Source organism: Clytia hemisphaerica, unplaced genomic scaffold (genome assembly GCF_902728285.1).
Source record: "Clytia hemisphaerica strain Z4C2 unplaced genomic scaffold, Clytia hemisphaerica genome assembly, whole genome shotgun sequence".
Lineage (NCBI taxonomy): Eukaryota > Metazoa > Cnidaria > Hydrozoa > Leptothecata > Clytiidae > Clytia > Clytia hemisphaerica.
In genome coordinates, this window is record NW_027104146.1 from 905,792 (window position 1) to 923,898 (window position 18,107).

General features: G+C 35.8%; 2 protein-coding genes across 2 annotated transcripts in view; one reads left to right on the forward strand and one right to left on the reverse strand.

The window, feature by feature from the left end:
- Positions 1 to 5,612: 5,612 nt before the first annotated feature.
- On the reverse strand, positions 5,613 to 12,515 carry LOC136813871 (bone morphogenetic protein 5-like). The gene is made up of 2 exons (XM_067070367.1): positions 12,045 to 12,515; positions 5,613 to 7,302 (listed from the first exon to the last, which is right to left on the reverse strand). Exons 1-2 carry the CDS (start codon positions 12,454 to 12,456, stop codon positions 6,389 to 6,391), a joined length of 1,326 nt encoding a protein of 441 aa, XP_066926468.1. The 5' UTR covers positions 12,457 to 12,515; the 3' UTR covers positions 5,613 to 6,388.
- Positions 12,516 to 16,022: 3,507 nt separating this feature from the next.
- LOC136813870 (mRNA-capping enzyme-like) overlaps positions 16,023 to 18,107 on the forward strand; it is a 34,902-nt gene continuing 32,817 nt past the window's right edge. The window contains exon 1 of the mRNA XM_067070365.1: positions 16,023 to 16,097. Coding sequence (XP_066926466.1) covers positions 16,058 to 16,097 — 40 coding nt within the window. The 5' untranslated portion in view covers positions 16,023 to 16,057. The remainder of the gene's footprint in view (positions 16,098 to 18,107) is intronic.

The following is an 18,107-nucleotide window of genomic DNA, read 5'->3' on the forward strand; positions in this document are numbered from 1 at the left end:
GGAAAATAACCTTGATTTTTATTCTACCCAGAAGTAGACAAAAGACTCCAGTTCACCCTAACCAATCAGAAAACATTCTATTATTCTTAGTTTTATCAACCGGCCAATCAGAGTTTATTTGCTGTTTGAAAATAAACCACCAGCGAAAGGAAAAATTGTGTGTGGCGCTTATTATTTTACCGGGCCCTTTGAAAATTTTTCAAAGTATGCATAATAAATTACCAAGAAAAAAATTGGAACCATCTACTATTTATATTGACGTGGCACACCAGTTAAGACATCCCCAACCAAAAATAGTTTTTCTTTCTCCCTTGCACGTGCAACTTTTTTTGAGAATTGTGAGAAATATTTTGTTCCTAGATAATTGGAATATACAAAACGAAACTTTTTATGTGATGCACTTAAAATATCAATTATATTCGGATATTGATTTTTTAATATTTCATTATTAAATTGAAAATTGAAATTTAGTGTTGTTTTTAATTTTTAAATTTTGAAGAAATTAAAATTTGAATGATACGTTCGGTGCACGGATTCAAAGAAATCAAAAATCAAAAAGAAATCAAAAAAAAAATCAAAAATCAAAAAGAAATCAAAAATAAATCAAAAATCAAAAAGAAATCAAAATCTCGTACGCCTAATTTTTAGTGATTTACCCCTCGTTATTGAGCACAATAAGAATTTTTGCTACATAAAATGAAGTCTACAAAGGTCATATTTTACGACCCTGTCAATAGTTTGGTTCAAAAGGGTCATTTTGTCAATAAATGTCAAAGACATGTCAAAGGATTTTCAGTAAGTACTCAGTGAAACATAGGGCTCTACTTACATGTTTTTTTTTATAAGCATAACGCTTATAAGCATATGAAGGCTCAGATTTGCAGATTTCCTAAGCATAACTTAAGCATATACGCTAGCCTGAAATATTTTTCAAGTAGTCAATCTCTTTCTATTCAAAAAGGTTTGCAAGTGGTCAAGTAAAAAAAGACATTTCACGGCTAGCCACATTCCACTGCTCAAAAATTTAAATGCTTTTTGAATCGAATATTAACAAAATTTTAACAAAGATTTTATTAAAAAATTTGGTTGGGTGAATCAAAAGCATAATAATTCTTAAGCATATAAAAAGCATATTCTATGTCTGGATGCTTTGAAAGCTTAAGCATACTCGAGCCTGACCAAGGGGCATACACTTGCTTATAAAAAAACATGTACTTAAAGTATTTTAACTTTTTAGATTGATCGATTCTTATAAATAAAACTGACATGAATAAGTAAGTGTGCGAAGGAAATATTTTTCTCTACTACGAAGAAGTGCGTCTGTAAACTTTATAGAAAAAGCGCGAGAAAAAGTCATAAACAAAATAAAAGAGAGAAAATATTTTGAAGTCTTCAAAGTACGATAAAGCTTGGTACTCACTTGTTGAAAAAGTGGCGTTTAACACTAAACGCCGGTGTATAACTTTATACGCGCGCGTCTAAAACCATAAGATCTCTAGTGAGTACACTCAATAAACGCCGGCGTTTAATTTATACGCCCGCGTTTAATGTTAAACGCTGGCGTTTATCGAACTTAGAAAAAAAATATTTAAACGCGCATATCAAAAAATTTTGATATGTGCGTTTAAAGTTCAAAGGCACCGCAATGTAATCAAGATTAAATCTTTTTAATTCTTTTGTAATTTTTGGTTTTTACTTTCGATTTCGTTTCACTTTTCCCCTCTTTTACTATTTCTCTTTGCTAAAGAGCTCCTAGTGAGTACATAGATGATCTGAAAAGTTAAACGCCTGCGTTTATCATTAGACGCGAGTTAAACGCCACTTTTTCAACAAGTGAGTACTAAGCTAAGTTTTAACTTTTTTGCCACCAAAGTTTCAGATTTTGCTAATTTTAACATGCTGAATATTTTAAAGGTAATTTCGAGCCGTTTTGAGCTATTTTACAGTAGGTAGTAAGTAGTAGGTAGTAAGTATTAAGTAGTAGGTAGTAGGCGTTTTGTACTTGCCGTTTCTTTAACCTTGAAATATTTCGAACAAATCAGTTTTTTCGATCCCCTTGATTTTGAACAGAACCTCAATAACATTCTACAGCAGATACTTTCTTTATAGTTGTGGTAAAGGAGGGCCCTTTCTCAAATTTAACAACAAATTAAACAGCAATAACAATTCCTTCAAATTATGCCTTTTTTTGGACACTGTGCCAAGAAATAAAATGATTATGATCTTTGTGATTAGTGATATTTATTGGGTAGTTAAAGTATAATTTATTTGACAAATTCAACGATTGAAAGACAGCACTCCTTCTGGTTGAAAAAAAATTATTCCATCCCACCAACACAAGAAAAAAAGTGCGTGTCCCATGGTTTCTTTTTTTGTTTCATGGGACAAAAAGTGAGGGAAATACCCAAAAGACACGCTCATTTTGTCCCTGGGACAAAGGAGCAAAATTAATTCGAATCAATTTTGCTCCATTGACCCAGGGACTAAAGTCAAAAAAGTGAGATTTCACTTTTATTGGTAGAAAGAAATATAGGGTGGAGACACGAGAAAGCGTTTCAGGTTGGTGGATGGAGCATGTTGCTTTGCACCAACGCGAAAAAAACTTCTCGTGTCCCCAAGCCTTAAAGAGTGCTCTTAATCTTTATAAAAAATTCGAAATATTCTGGTCCGTAAAATGCACATTTTTCATCCCACCATCTCGAAACTTCACTTGAATGTTTCTGACCTTAAAAACTAACATCTGTGAAATTTTAATGAGGTTTACTTGGCTTTTTGCTGAGCTTATAAAGAAAAACGTGACAAATTTTTCTTGCATTTTAGGGCAGTTCTGACTTTATTTTTCAAAAATAAATAGGCTGTAAATCCCAAATAGTCGTCTAAAATCCATAAAACAACTTTACTGACTACGAGCAGAAAGCATTAACGTCTATTTCATGGAAGAATTTAGCCCTGTGTGAAATTTAAAAGTTATATATTTTTTAAAAATTAGATGAAATTTTGATATTCGGCTCTGTAAAATACACATTATTCGTGCTACCATCTTGAAATGTTTCACACACAATCTTTGATGTCTTCTAAAATCATGCAAAATCTTAATTGGTTTTAATTCGTAGTTCATGAGATATCTTGAAATGTAGTGCCCTACTTCAGGCAAAACTGCTCCAAAAATCCCTCGATACACCCCCTCTGAAAAGCTATCGCCCCCTGGTTAGCCTGAAAACCATTCTCAAAATATAGATATGTTTGAACCCAAAAACAGTTTCAAATCTTTTTCACCTTTAAGGTCGTATCTCATGCCCCATACTTCCTGGACTAAAAAGCTTCAGTTAAAAATTTTCCATAGTGACTAAACGTCCTCAACAAACAAAATTTGAAATCCTCATTTCAAACTTCTCATGTGATGGCATTCCTCTATCTCAACAAACAGTCTGGAAAAAACAATAAAGAATGCTCTTTTTTATTTCTTTTTAATTAGTAGTAACTGGACGACTAGTATCAAATTTCCAAAAAAGACGGAGGAGATCAAGATAAAACGACGTGGTGTTATTTGCAACCAGTAATTTAACGAGAGAAATTAAGCTCAAATTTCTTCTCAGAATTTGGTTGAATAAAAAGCTGACATTTTATGAAACTCTACCTACATGACCTCAGTAAATACCAAACGACTTCTGAATTTTCTAAATTTAGCCTCGGAAATAAGCCCTATCAAGGTTGCCCGGCGCCTGATTTAACCGGAGACGTGATGTAGGTGGGTTAGATGTAAGAGCTGTTGCTCACAAAAGGATTTAAAAAATTCAGTCAGTGATTACTACACGGTATGAACAGACAGACAGACAGACGGACGGACGGACGGACGGACGGACGGACGGACGGACAGACAGACAGACAGAAACCTACCTAGGCAAAGGCATAGGCTTTTCAGATATACTGCAAAGATCATGACACAAAATTACCACATGGTATGGTACATAATTAAAGCCCGAAGGGAAAGAATCTTCAACCTTTCCCAAGTAAGAAAAAGTAAATCCTTAAGATTTTGGCCGCGTTTAGAATGACAGTTTGAGTCTAGTGATAATTTTTACTTTCAATCAGGCATTTGGTGTGAAAACTACGCAAAAAAACGCGAATTTATGACCCTTTGAGGGAGTCGATTTTTGATTTTCGTAATTTTACAGAGACTCGATTTGCTTTTTAATGGTTTTTGTACCCCTTTTTGTAATTGCGAGGGTGTGAAAAATCCCTTTTATCCCTCTTATGGCTCGCACATACCTGGTACCCATTCTCCCTAAGTACCAATTTACCGGGTTACAATACCTGACCACAAGTATAAGCTAGCGTAGGACGGTTCTAACGAGACGTCTCCTAAAGCGCACCGGGCATCCTTTGTAAAGAGAAGCGAGACATGAACTTTAATGAAGTAAAGGGTTTTTCAAAGATCTTTTTATTTTTGGGTTAATCATCATAATACTGTTTTTGTATTTACAAAATAATGTCGATAAAAATTGTAAAGTAAAATGACTATCAATCGGATAAATTTTCGTGAGATGTAAGTTCGCGTTTTTGCGTATTTTAACCATTTTCGCGAAAACAAAACTGTGTGAAATCGCTAACTTGCCTTAAATTTGTACGAAATTTCGAAAATTCTTATTCAGAGTAGAATACACCATGTTTACAGGGCCACATTCAATAATTTTTCTTTGGGATACGCATATCTAAAATTATCTTTCAAAATAAATATCGAAGTTTTCGCGATTTTTTTTTTACGAAATGAAATCTCGCGAAAAATATTCCGATTAAAGTATGCTTAAATCTACGGTTTCCCACTGGCGATTTGAAGGTTTCAAAACAGGGTTTGAGATTTCTAGAAAGCCAAATTAGAAAACCTGCTCCTTACATTTGTCGTCTTAAATAAAATTTACCTTAAGGGAAAAAATTTCTTTCCGCCAAATTTAAATTTATAGGTTCTTCACCAAATTCCCGTCAAATTTAATTTTCTTTCAATTTAGTCTCTATTTCTCCTAAAACCCTTTTCCCCTCTTTCTTCAGCTAAAATATTGAACAAAAATGCATAGGCGTAGCGAGATACCCTGCAAAATTTATGAAGGAGTGCAGACGTTTATGACATTCATTATCTTTTGATAAAACAAAGACAATAATTACAGTGTCGTAAAAACCACTCTCATCCATAAATTTTGCAGGGTATCTTGCTACGCCTATGAAATGGGTCGTTCGTCAAAATTAATTCTTGCCAAAAATGTTTGAAACTGACGCAGAATTCCAGGACAATTGTTTTTCCCGCACGTGCAATATTTTCTTTTCTAGATACACGTTTTTATAAGAACAAACTGTATAAGCACATCAGGGTTTCGACGGCCAAAAGAATTCATGAGTATTTCAAGGCTTTACGCTCTAAAACACCTCTTTCTTAGAAGATCGCAGAAATGTTTCAAAAATACTCATAAAATGGTGAAAATAAGAACATTTTAAAAACATTTTTAATCTCTTCCAATAGTCACAGGGTTGATTTTTGAACATTAGCTCGGCCATACCCATCATCTCGCAAAACTAGTACATGTTTTTTATAAGCATTGCACTTGTAAGCATATCTAGGCTTAGATATGGGGAAAAATTAAGCATATGCTAAGCATTACCTCGAGCCTATGAAAAAAGTATAAGTTACTTTGTAGAATGGATATAAGTAGTTTTATAGTAGTATAGCAGTATAAGCAGTATTAAGTATTAGGATATAAGCATCCCTCAAGCATTTTTCAGCCTTATTAAGCTTTCGACCTAAGCATCTCTTAGCCTTTTTTTAAGAAATTCCCGCAAAAGTCTATATTCAGTTCATTTAAGATAACTTTAGTACTAACGTAAAACTACAAAAAAAATAAATAAAACTCTTTTTGGCTCTTCGTTTTTCTCTCACAAAAATCAAAAGTCTTTCCGTTAACTTGTTTCAAAGATGTCCTTACATTTGTATGATAAGTAAGGGTCTCTCAATTTCTAACATGTGTTGCCATTACTATGGCGCTTTCAATAATAGCGAGTTTATGGATTTGCGTTTTTGAGGACGGTAAAGTGACTGAGGCGATTTGGAATAACCCGCAGTTCTGACCTGCAAAATCGAGGACGGTAAAAGTGGTGATTTACCGTCGTCCTTAGTTGGTCAGGATCAAACTAGAACCTTACCGTCTCCGTCGCAGAAAAACACTCATACATAAACTCGGCAATTTTATTCCTCAGAACTTCTCCATATTTGCATTACGGCATAAATGAATGCGTAATATCTAGCAATTGTTTTTTTTTGCTAAGCGTAATATCTTTTTATACTACGTATGCGCATAAAACGATTATTTACTACGCATGTACACTACTGCTGTAAATATTTTTACTGACATGCACAATCGTTGACAACCATATTCGCATATTTCTTCATAATAACATTATTCCGCTCATCCAAAAACAAAACTTGAAGTGGTTCCAGCCGTATGGGGGCGCAACAGGGCGGTGGTACATATTTAGGGAACATCAGGTTAACAAGTGTTTGTATAAGGGCGTGGTTGGTGCTCTCGTTCGAATGATCATGGCGGGCGAACTTACACTCGCCCTCACAATAGGACGCTTTGTATCCTTCAGGTGCCATTATCCAATCCGACCATCCCAAATCTTTGAAGCCAATAAAAAGTGGTTTTCGTTTACAAATAGACGTATTCTTCTTATTAGGCCCTCCGGACATACCTCCAAATCCGGACGCGATATTTTCCACCTGCGGGAACAGATCTTTTAGCCCTTCAAGCGCTCTCCGTCTCCGCGCATGCTCACTGCTCTTGTAAATTTCTTCTTCTTCCTTCCAAGGGACTTGCTCAGCCAAAATCTCTTCTTCGTCTCCCGATTGGTAAAACGAGACCAAAAACGGTTTATTCTCATTTTCTCCCTTAAAATCAACCAATCCACAATCAGCTAACGATTTCATTTTCTTATCCAATGTCTGACACACTACTAAGACGCCATTATTAGTAGTCGAGTCTTGTTTCCAACGTTTCGTCGCATCAAGGACATCGAGACCATGCCATGCTGATTCTGTTGCGTTAATCTCTATGGAAACGAGTTTTCGGTACCGTTTCTTTGGAACAACAATTTCGTACAATGTTACACGGAGTCGTGAATCAGGAACGGTTTTATTCGATGCGTCAAGGTAAAGACGAAGCTCAGAGGCTAGTGTACGCTTCACGACAAAATTAGACTGAACGTCAAAATACATACTTCCATCCTCATCACTTATATTGGGTCTTGGAACCAAGGCTAAAAAGCAACAAAACGAGAATCATCAATTTGGTTTTAAAGCAGAACATTTTTGTGAATTATGTTGCATGAATGACGTGTCCGAGAAAGAGTTAGATGTAGATCTAATATGTCTACATTATCCGTCGGCCCTCACTAAACGGTTTTTTCGTCATTTTTATCCGACGAATTTTTCCACCTTTAGCGTGTTATAATCGACGGGATAAGTATGTACAGTTTCAACAGCCGTAAAAATTCTAATAGAAATAGTGAAACAACATCATCCCGGGTATCTAGAGCAAAAGTATGTTGACAACAAGGCTTATATGGTGTATAATGAGTATTTTTACATCTCCAGGATTCCGAGGTAAGGTCGCAAAGAATGTAATGTTCGAGTGAGGCATGGGCAAAGTCAATTCACTCAAACTGCACTGCATTATTGGACTTCAATTAAAGCAGACTGTGAAATCATTAATGCCCACTGTAATTGCATGGCTGGTCTCAGGGAAGTTTGTTCACATGTTGGAGCAATAATGTGTTATCTATATCTGACTTCAGAACACAACAAAAGAACTTGTACAGGCTTAGATTCGTGCACCATAAATTTACTTGAAAATTTTTCAATAGTGCACTTTGGAATTCATGATTTTTGTGACGTAATGTTTTCTATGGAATGCCAGAAGTGGCAAATTTTAAACTTTTTTTTCTGTAGCTTGAATTTGTCACTACTGGTTAAAAATCGAGGTGTTTCCGTAAAAAAAACATTAAGTAATGAATATCACGAAAAAGATAATTTTGATATCAAGAAGCTTATCAATCTATCCCTCCCGCTGGTTTGGAAAGAACATTAAATTTGATTAAACCAACAATAAGAACGTGCCACAGATCCTTATCTTGCTCCAAAATCTTTAAATTCAATGATCATTTTGTATAACTAACCGTAAATTAAATTACTTATTTTTACAAACCGCCCCTTTTTCTTTTTCTCTCTTCTATAATCACATCAAATTAAAATGATAGCGGTCTTAAATAAATCATAGTCGCGTCAATAAAATGAATTTGAAATTCTAGCCAAAATGGTAGTTTAACCCCTATACGTGAGCTTTGGAAATTTAAAACATTTCGAAATTTGACCGAGGGTAATTTATCCCGAATTTCACGAAAACAAGCATGGGATTCCTGGTTAACCTCATGGTTTGGATTGTAATTCTAACAACTCTGAAAGACGTCAACTTAACACTGGAAATCAATCTGAAACTTTAAAAACAGGTTTCAAAAAAGTCATAGAAACGCGAATCGAGTTTTAGATGGATGGTATTCCATTTACTTAAGCCTTCGAAGTTAGTAAGAAATTCGAAAAAGATGGTGAATTTCCAAACGATGGAAATTTCACTTTTGTTGGAAATTACAAAATCTAGGAGGGGAATTACAAAAGCTAGGAGGGAAATTACAGGTTTGCGGGAAATTACAAATTAACGTAAGCAAAAACGTCAATCGAATTTCAATCAACCATGAGATGAAAGGAGTAACTCATTCACTCATTGGAATTTCGGTTCAGATTGGTTGAAGTGATCACGTACGCTAAATTAATTGAAATGTTTTTTAGATGATTTGTCAAAATATTTGCGCTACTACTAAAGATGAAAATCCGCATAAATTCTTAAAGGATTTTGAAGATTTAAATCTCTCTCTTAAGAATTCTTTGACGAGATAATCGTTTGTGTTGATTAAAAGAAAGGTGATAATTTGTTGAGAAGACAGTGTTAAAATTTTTGATAGGGAAATCGCTTTATTACAGAAGATTTAGCGATTTTTTGTTATGACTCATTTTTCCATTATAGATAGTACTCACAAGCCTCGACGCGTCTTAAAGCTAATCTATACATACATGAAGGTACATCCCCGCCGACTACCTGGGTCGATCCCCCTGGGTAGTAGGGTAGACAAGAGGGGCGCAAAATTTGTGTGGGAGGGCAGATTTTTATGACAATGTTATTATCTTTTCATATTATAAGAAAATATTACTGTGTCATAAAAATCTGCTTTCCTACACAAATTTTGCGTCCCTCTTTTCTGCGGAACTGCTTGGGAAGTACGGATAATTCGTTGGTCATCCCCCCCCCGTACATGAACAAGCGCTCAAAGTCATGATATGCACCACTGGAGAGTCTTCTGAGAACTTTTAAAATTTTCCATCCAATTCATGATATGCACCATTGCAATGTCTTCCACGGACCCAACAGCTGATTGGTTGAAAGTTGACTAATTTTACAGTACCAGAAGCCAAGTTTTCATAGAGAAAATATTAAAATATTCGATATTTTGTTCGAGCTTTGATACTCACGGTAGTTGGGTCCGTGATTTAATGTCAGAAGACATTGCAATGGTGCATATCATGAATACGTCACTTAAAAAGTAGAAAAAGTGACGTATTGGGTGGAAATTTTAAAAAATCATGGAGGACGCTCCAGTGGTGCATATCATGAACTAGTGTATATGTATAAGAATTGCGAAGCGATCCAGGCAAGTCACTCGATTCGCAAGTTGCAAGCAAAATATTTATAGGGTCACACACTAGAAATTGCAAGTTAAAATAGATTCATGATCAATTCGTAAATGTAAACCCCGCGAAACCCCGACAACTGCTCAGGTTCAGGAAGACCGAGCCTCTTTACGACGTTTACTTCTACGGATTTGAGGAAAATTATATGGTTTTTTTCATGAATCGTTGTGAAAAGTTCAATAATCATTTGTCCGCCCTGAGCCTTGAGTATTTTTATTTCTTAGTTTTTGTTTTAGACTCGTTTTACTTCCGGTTTCGAACTTTTGCGTTCAAAATCGAACATTCGAATCTTTCTAATTAATTTTAAATTTCGAACGTTCGAACGTTCGAATAAAAATAACATTCAAAAACTTTTTACCTAACATAAACACCCCTGTATGACGCGATCGCGGGATGTGCCTGACTAATAAACACCCCTGTGTCATAGACCCGCTGGAAAACTTGGCAATAATTTCTTCCCGGGAGGGAAAATACCTCTCTAGCCTCTTCAAAAGGTCTTCCTTGCAAAGAGCCCAGAGAATCAAAAAAAGTTAAACAAACTTTAAACATCACTCGGTTTATTGAGACAGAGATGTGAAACACAGAGGATTTCAAGACTAGAATTTAATAGAAATAAGTTGACTTAAGTAGTTTCAAAATTCAATAACCGGATAACCATATTAATTAGGAATATATATTGTATCATTACATTGCATCCTAAATTTAACAAAGTTCTAAAATTATATCTAAACTATTAGCGCTGTAAAATCCTGAGATAAAAATAAAGAAAAACCAGATAAAGAAAACTGAGATATAGAAAGTATTCTTCAACGATTGTACTAAGTAAAACCTCTAAATTTTACTGGCTGTGATTTTTTTCAAAGTTGGGAAACTCTTAGCTTAAGTTTGCTGTGGAGGCAAGTACTTGACAGTCTTTTACCCTCTTACTCGAGTTGTTGACAAACAGGAGCAAACTCTTCACATAAAAAGTAAAAAATCTGTGACTTTTTTCTCGGCTGTAGCACAGGAATTTAAAACAGTTAAAATGCATCCATAAACATAATGTCATGTTTTGTCGTTGTATTTCGACATTTTACAAGTCATTACCATTAATTACCATTACCAACAATAAAATCTTTTAAAATACAATCACATGTCAATGTTCTATTTCTCTGACCACATGCGTATTCCCAGTATTCATAAACAACAAACAACAACCAAAGATCCCACATTATCGAGGGTCGGTCAAGCTAAAATTTCATAAACAACGAGAAACAAACATTTCTCCTTCCACTGAATAAGGGGAGGAATAAATTCTTCCAGGTTAGCCATATCCAAAAGCGCAAAATATTTTTGTCCCCGTCAATTCAAAATATACAAAAAGTCCAGCACTTCAACATACTACCAAGATTCAATTCAATCTAAACCAAAAGCCAAAAGGAATGGCTTTCCCACCATATGTATACAGTTCATTTCTTCAGCTTAGATCCTCTTCTTGCAATGAAGCAAAAACTCTGTTGAGCCTTGCCTGTCGATGAACGAATAAAAGTTCCATCTTCTTTCTTCTCATTCCGCAAGTTCAGCTGCTTTCTTCGTTTCTTTTCATCAAGCACCATCTCTTTTCAAAACACCAATTTCTCTTTTCAAAACAATGTTGTTTTCAGTCAACTTTCGAATTTGGAAAAGTTCGAAAGCCCTTCGAAAGAGTTTGCTCGAGTCAATGCAATGACTTCTTGAAAAATGAGCGCCATTTGAACGCTTCTTGAACGCTTCCAGCCCGCGCTGATTTTCCGACCTCTTCTTTAGATTTCCTAATTTAAACCTTAAGGAGATAAAAACAAGGCTTATCTAGTACTGGTGACCGCGTGTATTATCTCCTTAGCTTTTAAGAATTGGTATATCTAAACGCACGAGGCGACACTTTTTGAAAAAAACGAATTTAACCATCCGTAATTCCAGGTCTCTCCGCCGCGATTCTAGGTTTGATCTAAGGAAGGGCGGACGGCTTTCTCAATCATTTCTGCGTTTGAAAGATTGGATATATAAAGTAATTTTTCATTTGCGCTCCCCAGCGTAGGTGAGATTTAAAGGTACATATACACGATAGCAAAACTGCTTCGCTCATGTATATTCGCTTCGCAATAACAGAGAAACCTGTCAAATAAGATCCAAAAGTAAAAGTTAACTGTCAACAGTTAATAAAGTATTTTTGCTGACTCACCATTAGTGTTGACAAAACTGACCACAGTATCCGCATCTTTCATCATTTCCATGGTAACGTTCGTTTGTTTTGGTTGTGACGTCACACAGTCTGACGTCACTGATGTTTTATATAAATCATACATGTATTTCTTAGCGGACAGTGTGTTACGGCTTAAGTGTCCGAAAAGATCGGGGTTCGGACGGAACTGTATACCAAATAAATCTAACATGTCTTTCCGAATAGCAGCTCTTCGCTTTTCATCTTCTTCTATTTTTCGCTGACAAGGCGTTTTATTGTCATCATTGCTGCCGCCATTATTGTTAGTGATTTCTTTGTTGTTGTTTTTCGGTTGCTTGGATACAGAGATGCTAGAAATGGTAGCTGAATAGGTGACCAGTAGAAAGATGATTGTAAATAACTTGGCTGCCATTTTGTTTTGCGTCTGTATCTTTGATTAAGTGTATTTTGGAAATTTGCTTTAGTTTTTCTGAAATGATAATGAAGATGTTACTTTGGTCCACACACATGGAGCGTTTTAGTATTGTAAAAACTTGGGATTGCACCATGGGGGGGGAGGAGGTCAAATTTGAATATCTGCATAAAATGGTCATAAACATCAGTCTACTCTGCTTGATGCTCAGCAATCACAGAGAATGGTAGAGGATAAGCGGAAAGATCCATGGAAAGTGAGTGGTACCCTCCCCTACCTTTAAGTAGACAGCTAAGAAATGGGGAACCTTCGGGTCACCCTCAGCTTCCCTTAGTCGCAAAATTACTTAACTCATTGTTTGATAACGTGTTGTTTTAACATTTGTTAACTTTCTGGTTTGCTAAAAAAATCTAAAATTTGAATTTATAATCAGTCCCCATCATGGAGTAAACTTCACAATTCCTATAAATCAAGTGTTCCTGCTAAAGTTCAAATTAGCGAGAGTCGACAATACAGCTTTCTCCACCATACTTCATCAACGCAAGCGCTGAATGAAAAAGTAGAACATTCAAAGTGTACCTTGGAAGTATTTCATTCAACAGTTTTAAGCTTTAATATAAAGTTCGAATTAGCGAGAGTCGACAATACAGCTTTCAACCATACTTCCTCATCAACGCAAGCGCTGAATGAAAGAGTAGAACATTCAAAGTGTACCTTGCAAGCTTTTCATTCAACAGTTTTAAGCTTTAATATAAAGTTCGAATTAGCGAGAGTCGACAATACAGCTTTCAACCATACTTCCTCATCAACGCAAGCGCTGAATGAAAGAGTAGAACATTCAAAGTGTACCTTGCAAGCTTTTCATTCAACAGTTTTATGCTTTAATACCACCCGATAACGATCTACAATTCTCGTAAATCCTTTTCTTTATAAGCATGGGAAAAAGTAATTACAGAACTGTTGATAGAGGTTTGTCATGCTCTGTTAAGTTACATAGCTTCCGCCGCCATTATGGAAGAAAAACGTTCGAATCTGAAGAAGCAATCCCTTAAGGCCGGTCTCCACTTTCGCGCGACATGAGCGAAAACTTTTTGACGTTTTTGTAAGGTCATTGGTCGGTTGAAAAATGAAGCAAATGAACTACTACCTTCAACTTTTTTATGACGTTATCTTTTCTTCAGGCAAAAAAGGTTAAGAAAAAAACTGTCGCCCATTTCGCGCGAAAGTGGAGACCGGCCTTTACGCAAATCAAACGAACGTTTGCTTCCATAATGACGGAAATTACATAACTTAACAAGACATGAAAATCCTCTATAGACCAAAACCCACTCCAAAAGAAAATATTAAAACTACCGTTCCCAACTAGCAAAAACAATCCCAAGAAAATATATAAGACAAAATCGATGGTAAAAATCAATCGATGGAAATAAAACAGAGGAAAGTTTATCGATTCGCAATCTACTTCGATCTTGCATTAAACTCGGCCATCTTTTCCCAACGTATGAACTCCCCTGATGGTATGGCTGCGAAAATTCCCGCAAAGGATACGAAAAAGTTTTTGCCAGAAAAATAAAGATAAATTAGAATTTTTGAAAAGTTGCTCAGTTTATTCAAGTTTGTTTATTCTTCCTTCCGAAGATACCATTTTCAGCTTCCCATTTTGCCTCCAATGAAAGACGTACTGCTCTCTGATCGAGGCTTATTTAGGATTCCTTTCTCGACTCCTGGCTGATATACATTACATCAACTCAGGTTAGCGGTCCTTGAGAGTCTATAATTTTGACTGAACTTTAATCTCTGACATTGTTGATAAGTTCAAGTCAATTTAAAAAGCCTTAAGTGTCCTCCAAACTAACTATGACCGCGTACCCAATCTCTCTGTACCGTGAAAATCGCAAATATTTTTTGTGATTGAACTTCAGCACATTCAGTACACGTTCAAATCACTCAACTTTAACTGAGGCAAATACAGCAAGCTTTATAAATCTATGGGTAAAGATCTTTAATGATCCATCTTTCTCAGCTGTTTCATCTTTCTTATATTCTAAAATCAGATCCAAATGTAAATTAAGGCAACTAAAAAGCAATCATACTTCCCTAGGAAATATAGTCAATATTTCAATGTCGTGTTATAAGAAATTTGTATTTTCCACTAGTCTTTTCTTACAAGAGACCAAAGTATAATTAATTCACATTAATATTTTTTCCTCTCTTTTTTGATTGGTATTGATTGAGCGTTGATAACATCGTCAAAAACTCTTCAATGGAACTGAAATTCAATGCGCTACCTTTGATAGAAAATGAGCGAATTTATGGATTTGCTATATTTAGAGGTCGGCGGAGTGACTGAAATGATTCGGAATAACCTGCAGTTTTAACCTTCAAGACCGAAGACGCCGTCCCTAGTCAATCAGGATCTAAACAAATCAGAAGCTAACCGTTTCCGTTGCACAAATAAACTCACCATCATTATGCCAAACATATTGTTCGTTAATTAGAAGTACAGTCAAATCTCTCTAATTCGAACCTCTACTATTCGAATGTCTCTGTAATTCGAACTTAAGCATTTGTCCGCTCAGCTAGAAAGTCATTTAAAACACTCTCCATAATTCGAATCTTTCTCTTATTCGAAGAAAATTCTTGGTCCCTTGAAGATCGAAATAGTTTCAACTGTATTTTTTACCAATTAGATATCTCGCACATTATTCTTTTGACTGGTTGATTTTCCAAACTCAATCCTGTCAAGATGAAAACTTCTGTACTTAATAATTAAGAACGATCAAAATGTATTTACTACCCCCCCCCCCCCAAGAAACCCGTACTAGAATAGCACACCACTATTTCACAGCCCGATGGAATGTTTCTCAGAAGTATAGATGAAAATTTCTGTCGAAATTCCAACGGATTTCTATTGTTCTCAGCTCAAACAACTTCAGTGGAGATAGTTTTGGAAAGCAATGTTTTTTCAATTAAATTATCGTTGGAGATAAAACAAATTCAATTTCCCAAATTAGATATGATGTTGGATCCGTGCTCCTTATAGATACTACCCGGGGGGGGGGCAGCTGGGCAAAAGGACCGACAGGTATGTGCGGTTTTCCAATATGTTTAAAATGCACTGTAAGGGTCGGAAAAACTAGAGATGCACTGTAAGGGTAGAAATTTCAGAAAATTCTTGAAAAATCTAGATATTTTGACCCAAAATGCTAGAATTTTGACCATTTTTTGCACGAAAGGGATCGAAAATATGGGGGAAAATGCACTCTAAGGGTATGATTTTCACTGATTTTTGCTGCACTGTAAGGGTGCAATTATAAAAGCCAATTTTTGGCCCGCACATACCGTCAGTCCGCAAACCCAGTGCCCCCCCCCCCCGGGATACTACCTGGGGTTTTGTAGAGGTCTGCGATTCAGACTACAAATTAAGCTATTTTTCCTACTGAGGACGAAATTTTAGTCACGTTTTCCAGTAAAGGGGAGGGTCCACAAGATCTGTGTTACAGGGGTGTAATAGAAAGCCAGTAAAAAAATTAAATTAACATTATATTATCTTCTTTCACCAGATTCCTGAAAAGCATTGTAAACCACATGATAAGAATGTATGAGGGAACCGGAAGATTGCCTTCACCCAATATTAACTTGTAAGTTATCATTATGACATCTTTTACGAGATTTTATCGATTCGAGGCTGCCGCAAAATTGCAGACATGCGAAGCTTATTACTGTTTACGCTCTCTAAGTCGACGTTCTTCTATTATTCGACGCCCTCACCGTCAACAAGGAGCTCTCGTAAAAGACGTTGTACTATTCGGCACACTCTCTTATTCGATGAAAATCCAATTCCCCTTGAAAATCGAATTAGAGAGCGTCAAGTGCACTACCGGAGTGGAGAAGGCAATATACCATTCATTGAAGTCTCTATAACTCAACCCTTTTTACTCGAATAATAGCACGAATAAGTTTTCTGGCCCATTCAGCGATAAACCATCATAAACAAGTCTCCATAATTCGATTTCTCCATATCTCGAACAAACTCGGAATCTGCATATCTCCACACTAAATTATTTTCAAACTCAGAGTTTCATGGCGCGTCCACGCCAATCTTCAGTGATAGCTCCATAACTTGAGTTAACTCGCAATCCCCGATGCTTTTACTGTATAAATAAAATGGCTTAATCTGATTTATCAAGATGCACCCAGGTAACGTCATTGTTTACTCTATCTGTAAAATGGAATGTCTGTACCCACATTGAACGAATTATTAAAGGCGAATTTCACAAAAACGTAAACCATATAACTTTTACGGATACTCTATATCAAATGAACTGAAAAATCTTTGGAAAAATAATTTTGCTCTCAAAAACTATTTTGATGTTAAGATACTTATCAAGTGTCTGTAGGCGTTCCACTTGAAACGTCAAGTTGAATACCGCAAAAATAACAATATTCGCGATCGTACCACATTTCTGGATAGCGCCAAAATTCTAAGAAAATTTGAATTCTTCTAATCTTTTTTATTTTTCTCGGGGGAAAAAATGTCGAAGTTTTATTTAGTCGGGTTTTTTTTTCGTCGGAGAAAAATTTCGTCACCTAGAGGCATTTTCGTCACTTTCCCCCGACCAAAATTTCAAATTCGTTACTTTTCCCCGACAAAAGTTTTGGTTGGGGATAAAAAGATCGGGTAAAAGTTTTGGTCGGGTGATAAAATATTGGGGAAAAAATTCGTCGGGGTAAAATTTCGTCACCCCTTCAAAACTTTCGTCACTTTCCCCCGATAAGGTATTCTCGGTTCTTTTACTTACGTCTATCTTCTCGCATCCATCAAAATCTATATTGAATAATAACTTCAGGTATTTGTTTAGTTAAAAAACGACCGTATGTGCGGCCCAAAATTAGGACTTCAATCAACAATCAACCAACAATCTCGAACTGCCTAAAGTGTGAAACAAGAATGCCTGTAACTTTTGATAGTCAAATATAATTGCGAAAATTTCTTTTGCTTGTTTTAGAGAATCAAAAGCGCTATATTTCAATGTATTATTTGTTGAAAGATTTGCGATTTTTAGCGGTTAAATTTGCGATTGCAAAAATTTAGCTTTTTTTCTACTTATGTGCTACAACGTTCATTTTTACACAAGTGGTATTTTAACCTTAGGTTAAGAAGGTTTTCAAATTTCAAGGCAAACAAAAAAGTCCTTCGGAAAATTTGGGACCCGAAATACCCCTTGGTAGCACTTTTCTATGAAATATCAAATCTCCAAATTTTTGCTAACACTTAAGTAGAAGATCCAAAAAAATTCCAAAATTTACGACGAAGTTCCTTAAATGGAGCTATGCAGCTATCACACAACGTTTTCCTCACGCCCAACAAATATCCCATGAATGCTGAAAACAACGATGGACTCAAGTTCTTGCTATTACATACTTGCTTGAACCCAGACCCTTTTCTCGCTTCATTTATTTGATAGTACTCACGTCAATCAGTAAAATAAAAAAAATGGTGCAAGCAGTTCTAGATACCAGATTCTTGACACTGGATTCTTGAGCTAGATTAAGCTATCCCAGCTGGCACACAACGTTTTTTGTGTGTCCATTTAACGTTCAAAAAGTCCATATAACGTTAGATGAACGTTGAAACAACGTTGTGTCCA